The sequence below is a fragment of the Caretta caretta genome, chromosome 1 (assembly GCF_965140235.1).
Source record: "Caretta caretta isolate rCarCar2 chromosome 1, rCarCar1.hap1, whole genome shotgun sequence".
In the NCBI taxonomy this organism is placed as follows: Eukaryota; Metazoa; Chordata; order Testudines; family Cheloniidae; genus Caretta; species Caretta caretta.
Window position 1 is genome coordinate 283,992,204 of NC_134206.1, and position 13,897 is coordinate 284,006,100.

General features: G+C 41.5%; 1 protein-coding gene across 7 annotated transcripts in view; it reads left to right on the forward strand.

Moving 5' to 3' along the window:
* OSBPL8 (oxysterol binding protein like 8) overlaps nucleotides 1-13,897 on the forward strand; it is a 194,263-nt gene that overhangs the window by 104,842 nt on the left and 75,524 nt on the right. Inside the window, exon 4 of one of the 7 annotated variants that reach the window (XM_048835711.2) lies at nucleotides 8,465-8,664. The exons of the other annotated variants lie outside the window; for them this stretch is intronic. Coding sequence (XP_048691668.1) covers nucleotides 8,520-8,664 — 145 coding nt within the window. The 5' untranslated portion in view covers nucleotides 8,465-8,519. The remainder of the gene's footprint in view (nucleotides 1-8,464; nucleotides 8,665-13,897) is intronic. 7 annotated transcript variants of the gene reach the window in all.

Consider the following 13,897-nt stretch of genomic DNA (forward strand, 5'->3'; position numbering starts at 1 on the left):
GAACACAGGGCTGGGGGTGAAGGAGCAGACTGGGGGTTGGGGTGTCGGGTCTGACCAGGAGCTAGAATGAGGGAGGGGGCTCAGGGTTGGGGCAGAAGGTTTGGGTGTGGAGTGCTTACCTGGGCAGCTCCCATTTAGTGCAAGGGGTGCAGGTAGGAATGTGGGGAGGGAGGTGCAGGAGCTCCCATTTGGTGCTCACGGTGGGAGTGAGAATGTGGGGAGTGCAAGAGTCAGGGCACGGAGTGTGGGGGGACTGGGTATGTATGGGGGTGCAGGAGTCAGGGCAGGGGGCTGGGGGTGTGTGAGGAGGGTGCAGGAGTCAGGGCATGGTGGGGGCTAGGTATATATGGGGGGTGCTGGAGTCAAGGCTAGGTCGTGGGGGGTGCAGGGGAGAGGGCTTGTGAGGGGGGTGAAGGAGTCAGGGCATGGCGGGCTGGGTATGTGTGGGGGATGCAGGAGTCAGGGCTGGGGTCGTGGGGGGATGCAGGGGTCAGGGCAGGAGGCTCGTGTGTGTGAGGGGGGCAGAGGTCAGGGCAGAGGGCTGGGGTGTGTGTGAGGGTGGTGCAGAGGGCTCGGGGTGTGGGCTGGGGTTATGGGGCTGCTCCCGGCCCCCCTGCCCAGAGCGGTTCACAGTATGGGGCTGGAGGGGATATGCCCTGATTCCACCCTCCTTCCCCATGGCCCCATCCCCACCTCTTCTCCGCCTCCTCCCCGGAGCAGCGAGAGCACTCCGGGTCCTCTTCTCCCCGTCCCTTGCAAGGGCCATCAGCTGATCAGCAGGGAGGGAGGGAGAGAGGGGCGGGCAGGCATGCAGCGGGGGGGACGGACGGACGGACGACCAAGCTTCTTCACCCTGCCCCCGCGCAGGGCGGACAGAGAAGAGGGGGCAGGATTTTTAATGGCACCCCTGCTGCTGCCTGCCGGGGTTCTGGCCTGGGTTTGGCAGCGGGCGCTGAGCGGGGTCGGCAGCTGGGACCCGGTAGGCAGCAGCGTGCCATTAAAAATCGGCTTGCGTGTCGTGTTTGGCACGCATGCCATAGGTTGCCGACCCCTGCTCTAGGCTAAAGTAGTTTGTCAGTAAGCTCTTGCTGATACTCAACCTATGTTTTCTTTATTCATTCCATTATCCTCCTTGTTATAACCCTTTGCATTTCCAGAATAATTCCTCCAACTGTGGCTTTTAGGCTCTCCTTCTGAAAGGCTGTCTTGAGTATGTGTGACTTATATAATTTATACATTTCTTTTTTTTTGTTTTGTTTACCAAAGCCCTTGCTGGATTCTTGGACACAGAAATAGGGGGGTTGGTAAATGGTTTAAAAAGAAAACACACTTGACAGACTGTTATTCCTCAGTCTACAAGTTGTTTAGTTGTATGAGGGATTTCTGGGATGTTCTTTTGTAGGTGAATCAAGGCTAGCCAGAATGTTCTCTGATTATGCCATTTAAGAATGTATTTAAAAAAAAATGTGATAAGATTAGAGAACCAATTAATTAATTAGCAAATGGTGTAAATAGTATAATATATAAACTATCTCAAAGGAAGGTAATGCACCCCTTCTGTTTGGCTAAACTGGTTTTCATAACAAAACAAAGAACTGAGTTTCTCCTGTGTTCCCTGTAGAGATACAAGACTGAACTTGCTTAGAGACTAAATCGCTACTAATCCCTAGAAACAATATAGTATTCCCTCCAGATCAGATCTGAAATCCCCATCAAGAGACCAGCATGTTTGATCTCTTTCTTTGAGATAGCATTGCAATAGACAGTGCTTTTAGATTTTCAAAAATTAAACAGAGGTAGGAGAAAATTGTTCCCAAGCAACGCAACCTGAGAGGTGATTTCTAACCGTTTTGTGTTCCTTGGGGATTTTTGCAATGTCTTTGAGTACTCCTTGTGCCTCACCTAAAGAAGGCAGTTTTCACTTTTGTCATATTTTGTTCCACCTCATTCCTATTTACTTCACTTTTGTCCTATTTACTTCACTTTTGCTTCATGTATGTGGCATTCATTATGCTCCTTAAATTAGGTCAGGACAGTAAACCACATGCCCCTTACCCTATGCCACTCCATGAATCATCTGGGCAGAGGGAGTATAGAGCAAGCAGTGTTACTGGCCTATACCCATTAGCACAATGGTCTCCAACCTTTTTATGCCCAAGATCACTTTTTGAATTTACCCTGCCCCTTCCCCAAAGCCCCACCCCACTCACTCCATTCCCCCCTCTCTCCGTCACTTGTTGTCCCCCACCCTCACTCACTTTCACTGGGCTGGGGTAAGGGGTTAGGGAGGGGATGCAGGCTCTGGGCTGGGGCCAAGGGGTTTGCAGTGTGGGAGGGGGCTCTGGGCTGAGCCTGGGGTAGGGGGTTGTGGTGCAGCAGGTGGTTAGGGGTGCAAGCTCTGGGAGGGAGTTTGGGTGCAGGAGGTGGCTCCAGGCTGGGGCAGAGTGTTGGGGTGCAAGAGGGAGTGCGGGGTGTGGGCTATGGGAGGGAGTTTGGGTGCAGGAGGGGGCTCTGGGCTGGGGCAGAGTATTGGGGTGCAGGAGGAGGTGAAGGGGGGGCTCTGGGTTGGGGCAGAGTGTTGGGGTGCGGCAGGGGGTTGGGGTGCTGGCTCTGGGAGGGTCTCAGGGCTTGGGGTTGGGGTGCAGCCTCCTGCCGGACAGCACTTACTTCCTGTGGCTCCCGATTGGTAGTGGAGCGTGGCTGCCACTAAGGAAGGCTCCCTGCCTACCCTGGTCCCATGCTGCTCCTGGAAGGGGCCTGCGCGCCCCTGGGGTGGGACAGGCAGCACCTGGCTCCGCATGCTGCCCATCTCTGCAAGCATCGCCCCCGCAGCTCCCATTGATCATAGCTCCCTGTTCCCGGCCAATGGGAGCTGCAGGGGTGGTGCTTTCAGACAGGAGCAGCAAGTGGAGAGAGACCTCTGCCCTCGCGGGGCTGCGCTAGCTGCTTCTGGGAGTGGTGTGGGGCTGGAGTAGTCAGGGAGCCTGTCTTAACAGCAGTCCCGCTGTGCCACCAGAGATTGCGATCGACTGAGAGATCCTCTAGGATCGACCCGTTGATCGCTATCGACTGGTTGGTTGCCACTGCATTAGCAGATTTCACAAAGCATCTGAGCTGTCTTAACCTGGGATGGAGCAAAAGGTAGGTAGTCTTGATGTATTTGTTGAGCCCAAGGCTTGTTACAACACATGTTGCCACATAAGCCCCCAGAGAGAAGTCCTGAACATACTAATTACCTTTAATAATGAAATGAAAATGTCACTTTGAAGTGTGCTTCCTCCTGTTATTGAATAGATATGGCTTATCTTTCATAAGACATTGAAAATGTGGTTAAATGAGTCTGCCTTATGGAATTTAAGTTTTCCTTGTAGGACCCTTATTCATGAGTAGTCTTGCTAATTTTAATTGATAACTCATGTGAATAAGGTTCCACTCACATTGAGCCCCAAGCCATTAATTTTAATCTCTATATTGCCTAATTAAAATTTTTATACATTTTTCCAATTTTGCTTTGTGATTGTGATTGTCTTTTAAAAATTATTATCTTGGCAGTATGTCTGCTATTCATATAGTGTACTCTATTAAATTCTAAATTAATGGGAATTCCCTTTGTGTATATGTAAAGGCATTGTATTTTGGAAACAATATGCCATACAACAGAGAGCTGCTGCTTGTTAAAATTACATTTACCTATTTCTATATGGGTAGCAGCTTTGCAAAGACATGAAATATTCATTGGACTGTGTTTTAAGAGGCACAGTGTATCGGATTAATGTGAAGGAGAAAAAGGCTTTTCAACCAAGCTTTCTTTGCAAGTAAATCTCAGCAAAGCTGACCTACTTGAACCTGAACTGTTGGAACCTGAACCTGGAATTTCACAAGTGTTGTGAAGGCCAAAATTATTGAAACCTCAGTAGTGAACAAGTCTATGCACTTCTGCTGGGAGGAGCTGAGGGACCGTGCAGCTGGTGAGACGCAAGGATACAAGCATGTACAAGCTGCAGAGAGTCTTGATGCAAATGCTTGTACTGTAATCAGAAGTACCTAAGGAGTTATGCTTCAGCATAAATTGTGCCTGGTTTGGAATTACTAAATGGTGGAGAAGAATATTTGGCAGGATTAAATTGGTTTTCCCTTAGCATACTATTAGCACTGCTTTCAGAATTAATAGCATTGTGGCTCGGATGTCTGCTTTGTGACTCACACTGGTGTCTGAAGGCAAGTATACCTCTAAAAGAGCCTGTTGATCCATAGCAGAAAAACAGACTTCTCAATTATAATGGCTTTTAAACTAAATGTAAAATATGCATGCTGTATAGAAACAATTTTGATGTATCTGACAGCTGTTAATAGTTGATTTTTTTTCAATCAGTTACATACTGTAGAAGTTTATACATACTGCAGATTCATGTGGGTAACATGAAATTATTTACAGATCTATTTTTGAGGAGGCTAGTTGGATAATATTGCATTATAGAAATGTCAGGCCATATTCCTGTCAGAGACTTAATTGCACCAGGGCTATTTTCCTCCTTACCGCCCTCACCCCCCGCGTCTCCTCCATCCCCCGGCTTTTACAGTGTTCATTGATTTAAGGAGGTCTCTGTTTCAGGAACTAAAAGGAATTATTTTCCTTTCTCTTTGTTTTGTTTTAAAGTATGGCTATTGCATAAGAGAATTTAAGCTGTGGCTGCCGTTGCACCAACAGTAGCATTTCTTGATTGTATACTGAGCCTATGTGCTCAGAGCTAAGAATACTGTCTGAATATAGTGTAAATTATTACAAGTTCTGATTTGCTCAGTAAGGGTGTTCAGTTTGTGCTATTGATTTGGAGCTTAATTTGCATGCTTAGTGTATTAATACCTAAATCATCCAGAGAGCTTTCTTCTTGTTTGACCAACTCATGATTTTTTAATTGTAATTTTTTTCCTTATAAGAATAATTTTTTGTTAAAACTTAACCTTTTCTAAAATGTGTTGCTGTGCTGTTAATATATAAAGACCTTTTGATTGTGTCCATTCTGTGCACTGTGATTTAGTTCCATCCCAAGCAATCTTATAAAAAAGAATGTCTTAAGCAGGGGGTTATGACATATTTTTTCAGATGGCTTTAAATTTATTTCTAAAAAGAAAGCCCTGATTTAGTTGCAAACAAATATGGGGCATACATTGTGTTCTTCAGAAAGTGTCTACAGTAGATTGCAATCTTCTTCATTGGAAGATATGTTATTCACTTTTTAAAATAATCCTTACCATACCCATTTCAGATCATCACGTTTTTCTCCTTTGTTCCTTGTTTTGTATAGTACCGTACTACCTTATTTTTTCTACGTAAATGATGTATTAAAATCAGAAGCTTGCTTGCATGAAGCATCTAAAGTTACTGGTAAAAAGAATCTTAAGTGCACGGATGCACTTCAGATTGGATGCATTCAGGATATAGAATGCTTATCACACAATTCATATGGAGTCATCTCCCATTCCCTCCTGTGAGTTGCCAGCAGATACGCTTGGTAGTTTTGTTGAATTTTGTAGTCTTGTCTCCTAGACTTTACATGGGTGTGCGTATCAATCCATTAATTTTATAATTGAAGTGATTCTGCAGGCAATAGATCCTGAAACTCAGGGGCCTAGGAATCCTTTTAAATGCCCTTTTAATTTTTTTTTATCAATTCTAACGGTGCTGGCTTAGTAAATCTGCGTTTTCCAAGTGCTGATGGCGCTTGCTGTGGTTGGCGTTCTGAATTTGTGCTGATGTGTTTAAAAATAAAATAAAAAATTCACAACGTTTGAAGCGTGGTAAAGTTCCAAAGTTGTCATGTAGAAGATGGCCAGAATCTGAGCATTTACCAAGTTGTCCAAAATGCTAAAGTGTCCCTCTCAGCAGAGGAGGCTGGTGCTGGTTGTGGTAAATTCAAAAGGGTCTCTTTAAATTTGGAATGCTGAACATATTGAGACCAGAAAACTGTGCTTCTCTAGCTTGTAGACTGCAGAACACATCTTGTGCTGCGTACTGTCACAATGTGGAGTCTGCTGAAATCTGGGCCTGGAATTAAGGCATCATAGAATGGAATGTTTACTACACTGCAGGCAATAGTTCACATGTCCACCACAGTGTAACAGTGCTGTTGCTGTATCAGTAGTAAAAGGTAAAGAGAGGAGATCATAAAGGAGTAGTATCAAGAGTCATGTCACAGGTTTACCATTAACAGGAAATATAATTTTTTTCGTGGCAAATCAATGAAATGTGGTAGTTAATTGGGATAATAGGTATTAAAAACTTGATCTTTGTATGTTGCTGGACTGGAACATTCAGCATTTAGCAAGGTTCTGGCACACTTAGCATTCATGTTACCCTTGGGTATTTTGGAGCTATGGTTTCTGTGGATGGCACACTAGTTGGATATTTCAGTCACAATCCCTCTTTAATGCCTGCCTTGCCTTTGGCATGTGCTAGAAATTATTAGGCTGTTAAAAGGGGACTGAGTATTATTTTACAGTTCACAGCATCACACAGAGTAGTAGGCTACAATTATTTTTCTAAATTGAAAGACATTTTTATGTGCCACATACATACTTTGCACTGTTACAGCTACTTTTAGCAGCCATTGTAGGGACAATAGAATACTGCAGGCTGCTGTGTTTAGGTATGATCCAGTGAGCCAATCTGACTTGAGGATGCTTAGCACCTCACAAAATTGGGGTGGAGTTGGGGGCAGGGCCTGTGGCAGAGCCAGGGGTTGAGCAGTGAACACCCCCCAGCACATTGAAAAGTTGGCACCTGTAGCTCCAGTCCCGGAGTCGGTGCCTATACAAGGAGCCGCATATTGACTTCTGAAGAGCCACAGGTTGGCCACTCCTGCTGTATAGTAAGAAAATGGAGCCAGCAGAAAAGTGCCCAGCAGTGAAGAAAATTAACTTGTGGGAGTGGATGTGTTTTTAAAAAAAAAAAAAAAAAATTGCTTAGTGGCTCCTAGCAATTTGAATGGTGTTAATTGTTAGATATGGGAAACAGGAGAATTGGCCATATTAAAATAGATCGGTAGGGAGAAGGAAAACTGATTTGGTTGTTTTACATGTGAAAGTAATAGCAGGTAAAGTTTGGTTCATCAGGTTACTTATAAGGTCAGCTCAGAGTTCTTAATTGGATTTTTTTAAGTGAGTTTTATCCTCCTTTGGTTTGCTTGGCTGCTTCCATTGAAGTCTTAATTTTAGGTTTAAAAAGGTGATTCACTGCGCTGCAAGTCTTAATTATATTTATTGGGTATAAGTGTTTCTGCATTAAGCAAACATTACAGTTCTTTTTATTTTTGTGGAGGTTATATCGCTTTTACTGTGCATCAGAAATGTAGAAAGAAAAAGTTAACAGAAGAAAAAAATTAGAATAAAATACTTGCTTGTTGCATGAAGTGGGTGATTGCTTAAAAATCAAAATAAGTAATGAGAATTCAGGTCAGTGTTAACAGAAACACCACTAGCTAGGGTTGCAGCATTGATTATTAAAAGTTTACAACCTAAAATTTTAAACAATGAATTTATTTTGAGTGCCTTAATTTTTGTATGCCCAACTAGACAGATGTTAAATGAGCCTGGTTTTCAGCAAGTGCTAAGCATTTGCCCCCTGAAAGCCAGGCACCTCTAAGGTGTGTCCAGTTGGGCATTCAAAAATTGAGATACTTAAAATACCTAGTCTTTTTAGGATGCTTAAGCCAATACTAGTCTTCAGAATTGGTATATATTTCGTGAGTTGTTAACTGTTAGCAAATGGGACTCATCCTCTGTTAACATGTGGACTTAAAAGGTTTATACTGGATTATTGTTTGGAGAGACTATCAAAATGCATCTCTCCGTTTGAATTGTAGCTTTTATTTTTATTTAGAATCTATAGTAATCATAGGTGACAAACAGTGGATATCAGGAACCTAAATTAAAAGTAGAATTTAATCACTGTTATGTAAAATAAAGCATTGGCTGCCTTCTCTGAGCATTGGCACTCATGATAGTATATTTTTTAAATGAAGTGTCAAATAGGAAATGCACATTACTACATTAGATCATGAGTTAATTTTTATACAGTATAAGTTTGGGGCTTGGGAGACAAGCAGGCAGCGGAATCTATTTAACAAATCCATTCTGAAACCCTAAGTAATGACAGTTGCTTAGTGCCCAGCAAGCAGTGCTGAACAGCAGCCTGACTTGAGATGTACTGATTGAATTAAATGTGAAATATCACTGAAGTAGGATGGTGAGAGGGGGCACAATCCATTCCACTTTCAGCTCATTAAGAGAATCTGCAGCAGCATAATTTGAGCCTATAATGTCTCTGTTTATTGCTGATTTTGACATCCTCTGGTATCTCCTCACATCAGTGTGTATGTGTGTTCTTTGTGTCTGTTCCCTTTGGATCTTGCTAATCAGAATGTGAGGTAAAAGTCTGTTACTGCAACATTCTTGTTCCAACCAGCTAATGCTAACCAGCTGTCTGAGTGAACATAATCCTTACACAGACCATCTAACTCATGAAGGAAGAGGGTCCACTGCGACGTAGGTTTTCTTCATGTGCTGGGGTTTCGCCTGGTGTGTTTCCTGCACGATCAGATGTCCGAAAACTTGTCCGGAATGCTTCGTTTGGAGGATACAATGAAATATCTCCTGCTTTACCAGGTTTGTTTTGTCTCACTCTTGCTCGGTAGCTCTTAATAAAAACAAAAAACAAAATTTACAATCTCAAATCCATCAATTTAGGCGAAAGCCCTTCACTAAGATGTTGGTATTACAGAAACTAGAATGAATATTCCAAACATATTTCTGGATGAAATCTGCTTGTGGGAAGAGCAGAAATTTTGTATCTTTGACATGTGCGTAAATAAACTAGCTTGTTTCAGAGAGAACACAAGTGTGTCTTCCTAAAAGGGATTCTGTACATGCTTGATAGAGAATATCGTGCTTTGTTTTGATTTGCATACAGGATGCAGTTTTTTGCAACTGAAAAATTGTACAATGGGGAGAGAGAAAGTGAGACACAGATTTTTTTGAACTGTAGTTTTTAGCAGTTCCATGGTAACTGCTACAAAGTTCACACACAATGTCAGTGGTCTTGCTAAGAATGACAAGTCAAGAAGCTGAGTTAAGGCTAAAGTTTTATTCTTAATCACACACCCCCTCTTTTAGTATTGCAGGGGTCTCCAGTAAATGACTTTATATAGGATGGGTTGAATCTCATCTTGGTTATACATTTCAGCTTGTTCTGATAGGTGAAGGTGTGCAGGGAACAGTGTTAATTAATAATACTATAATGAGAGCTGTGGTGGATTTTTAAAAAAACTTTTCATTGTACATCTACATAAGTGTGATTCAAATCAGTATTAATGGGGCATATGTTCCTATATTATACTTTAGAAAACTTAGACTTTAAAAATCTATTTCCAAGTATTGTCAGTCTGAAGTACAATACTGCTTTGAAAGTTACAATGTAAAAATAGCCATTCTGGGTGTGTGTGTGGGTGTGTGTGTGTGTGACAAACATTTATTTTGTCAGGTTATCTCCATAGAACCAGGAGAGCTGGAAGAGGAAGCTATTTCATTCCTTTATTGTTTGCCCTCAACAGAGTAGCTGGCTAAGTTGCAGTTAGTTACATCTGTGTAAATCCATAGAGGACAGTTGGGTTGCTGAGTGTCACTGAGGGGCAACTTCTTAATATTCAAGTTCTGCCAACTGTCACTAATGGCCTGATTTTGCTTGCAGAACCTTTACTATAAGTGAAGGTAGACAAGAAGAAAAGAATACAATAGGATTCCCCAAGCCTAGGCTGAATCTGCAGCGCTGGAAATTAGAGAAATCCTCTCTTTTACTTATAAACCAAACTCATACGGTAATCAGTGAAACAAGAAATATGGACCACACAGCACCATTTTTAGTCTTTTGTCTAGCGTAGGACTGCACATTAAGTGTTATCTCTGACTGTTACTTTGACAATAACACTTTTAAAAAAAAAAAAATTTTTAGGTAGGACAAATGGAAAAGATGGTTCCTACTTTGGTGAACTAGATCAGGGGTTCTCACAACAAATTTTTTGTTGGTCTCCGAGTGTGGCCACCAACTCTTGCTGGTGGTGGCACTGACAGTTTTTCCTAAAATACTTAATTAACTTTAGGAAAAACAAAATAAATATGCACATATACATGTCCAAATCGTTGTAATTTATTTATGTAGGGTTTTTTTCAGACTCGGTAATAAAAATCATTTACATTTGTCTCTATTCTTTACTGCACCTAAGCAGAATAGAAACCCAAATAAGGTGTTTTGTATGTTCTTGTCTTTTTATTTTTGTTGTTTCTTTTGCTTTTTTGGTTGTGCTTCCTTAACCCCCTCCCCCCCCCCAAAAAAGACTTGCTAACTGGTAAGTCTTTTGCTGTGAAAAATGATATTTGTATGTTTGTTAATATCAATTTTCACAGCAGAGTTACTCAGCCCCGGCAAGCCTTGGGACAAATTAAGCCCTGGAGCGGGAGGGAGGTAGCGGGGCCCAGGGACAATGGTGGGGTGTGCTGAGCCTGGGGCCGGAGCCTGGGGCCGGAGCCTGGAACCAGAGCCTGCCACCGCATGGTTGGAGCCTGAAGTCCTGTGGCCGAGGCCTGCCTTTTCTACCCCTGGGAAAGCGGGAATTCACCAGCTGTCTGCCCCTCCAGCGTTTGTGTCCATTCCCTTCATCACAGCCCAAGAGGCTGTGACCGCAAAGAAAGGCACTAGCGGCCGCACGCTGCCATGGTGACTGCATTTGAAAAACACTGATTTGAGAAGTCTGTGGGAATTACACACACAACAGATTTGTAGCTCTGTGAAGCTCTTGGTATGGCTTGTGTAAATACCTATTTAGGTAATGCATCTACCTCACTTGATAGGAGTAGCCTTTCAATTTGTTATGTAAATAACTGTTTATGCATACGCGGAAAACACCTGGTGTAAAACAAGCATATGTAGTTAAAGTCCTGAGGAAATGCCTTGGGGAAAAATAGTTACTGTGGACTTACTTTATTTATTTTTTCAAAGCAAAATCTTATTTAAAGAAATTAGTAACCAAAGTCGTTGTTTTTCATTATATAGTTGCCAATTTGATTTTACTACTATAGCTTGCTGATCATGGAACACTTGAAACTACTTAATTTCTAACAAAGATGTTAAAACTGATTGTGAGGAAACACCCAGAAGTTGAGTATTCACATTGTAGGTGTTTGCCAGTGTGTGCCTCCTGCATTGTTCCAGACAAAACATGTTGTTCCAGAGCTAAATATGCTGTTTTCCTTTTATGTCCCACGAGCCTTCTCCAGTGTTGCTACCTTCCCTTAAGCATAGCTCATATAATTCTTTAGAGAGTGCTTAATTCTTCAGTTCAGTGCATTATCTTTCAAATCTGTTTATTGCATCCACTCAAGTTAACCTGCTTCTTATCTTGATGTGTCAAAGTTGACAGCCTTGTCGCTTAATTGACTTTAGATCTTCCTGATCTCTTCATTTATGCTTTCATTTTTGCATTGGTGCACATATGGACTTTAGAATTACAATAAATCACAATACAAATCACAATAAGTGACAGTTCTTACATTTTGAATCATAATGTGTTTGATGTTGGTATTGAGTATTTAATTAATTTCTTTTATTATATATTTTTTTCACTTAAGTGTCCTAAATGTGAAGGTTATTTGTTGTGAAATGCAAAATCAGCATATGAAATGATGTCCCCCACAGTGGTGAAAAGCTTCATTTGCGAAGTTTGAGGTTAAATTCAAATTCAGTTTTTAAATGGCACCATATCATAAACTATGTGCCAAAGATTACCCTGCGTAAACAATAAGGTAACGACTAATCCTTGTGCTTTTTTAAAATCAGCTTTCTGTAGAGGGCAAAAGAAATATACTTTTTGGAGGATTTTTTAGTCCAGAAAATATTGTCTTAACTGTACAAACTAATATCTCCTCATTGTGTTTTAAATAGATTTTTAAACCATCAGAGCTCTTGGTTGTCAGTTCAATTAATATGTAACTACTAAACTCTGACTGCTGTTGTATAAAAATACTGTCTTGCAATCAGTTGGGTCTCATTTAAATGTGATAAGACTGTCAGTTATGAAAAGAATTGGCCTAATGTTTATAGTAGGCACGAAAATTAGGGCCTGAACCAAAACCCATTGACTTCAGCGAATTTTGGATCAATCCCTTGGTGAGTTTATAATCTGAGGGCCAGAACCTGGCCCATGCCAAATCTGCTTTGTTTTGGTCTGGTGGAGAAAAGCAAATTTAAATATGGCCTTAGTGGATTCCCTACCGAGATCCCACTAGTGGTGTATAGCCAGCCCGAAGCCACTCACCACCTCCCCTCCCCTTATAACTCTCAGTATATGGCATACGAGGGGAGGGACTGTTGGGAGTGCAGCAGTGCCCTGGCCACTATTCCTGGCTGCTGTAACAGCCCCTTGGAGACCATTTCAAGCTAGGCTTAGGTTAGAGCAGCTTTTAACTTATCCTGGCGGTGAATTTGATCCTGCTTTACTTGAATCTGCTTTAACTTATCCTGAGTGGGGGTGAACCTGCAGCTCTGGGATCAGATGAGAGTTAAGTTTGTCACCTTTGCCACGTCATTTGGTACTCTGCTAAGTACATCTCGGCCTGTCCCAAGGATTGGTCTCATGAGCATAAATGCATAAATCTGAATTGATTCACACATTGGGACAGAAGAACTCAGATTATTTTCTTTTTAGCACTATAGTTTTTGTGTTGAAATGGACACAAGGATACTTTTAAGGCTGACACATCTGTCTGCACATATCTGATTCAATTGAAAGCTATACTTTAAGTTTCTAATTAAACAGGGCTCAATGTGTAGAATATTTAAGTGTACCCAAGAAACCAGTTACATGAAAATGAAAGAAGAAATTAAAAAGATGAACTGCAAACTGTCGGTGATTCAGGTAGAAGAACTTAAGACCTGGGTTGATTTTTAAACACTGCTTCCAGTCCCCAGTCAGTTCCAACCTTGGACAGTGACCTCAAATGCATTTTGCATTAGCATTTAGTACCACGAAATGCAGACTTCCAGTGCCTTAAGGGATAACAGAAATACAAATATAGCAATAACACAGAGCATTAATTTCAAACAGATGGATCCTCCTCTGTTATGCCATGTTATCGCCATCAAGATTCTATATGCATGTATAGATAAATTCACAGTGTATGGCTGATGGAAAAAACAGGTATATTTTTGTCTACAATAACAAAAAACAAGTATACCCTCTAATACAAATTGTTCACGAAGGTAATAAGTCAAGGGGGCAGCTAATCAGAACAGAGTATATACAAAGTGAAATACATATTGACTACAGAGTTTTGGCTAACAAATAGTTTTAGGGTTATTTTGGTACAAATCTCCTTGAACGCGTTAGACTAATAGTGCTTCTGTTAAAATAAATAAGCTTAAAATACACAGATGCTGTCATCATATGAGAATACATGGCAAAAGTGGTGTTTAACTATTTTAGGCGATGATTAGGTTAGAGGTAGAATACTGAGTTTTGTAGACCATTTTCATAACACCAGGGAGAAAAATCTGAAGAATATATTTAGTAGAAGTTTTAAAAAGCTGCCTTACTGTCACTGGAAAAGATTCAACTCCAAGGCAACACAAGTGCTGGGACGCACAACTAGGCAGCGGTTTTTTTTGGTAATGGAACAAAGCTCTTTACTGCAAAGGTTCAAAATCCGGGACACTATCTTAAATAGCAAGCTGAGTGCAATAGTTTTGCTTTGGTTAATTTTTTAAAGTGTAATTGTTCAATCGAATAGTAAGGATACTTGAAACAAGTAATACAAATTAGTTTGATACAACTGAACACTAAAGAGAGAA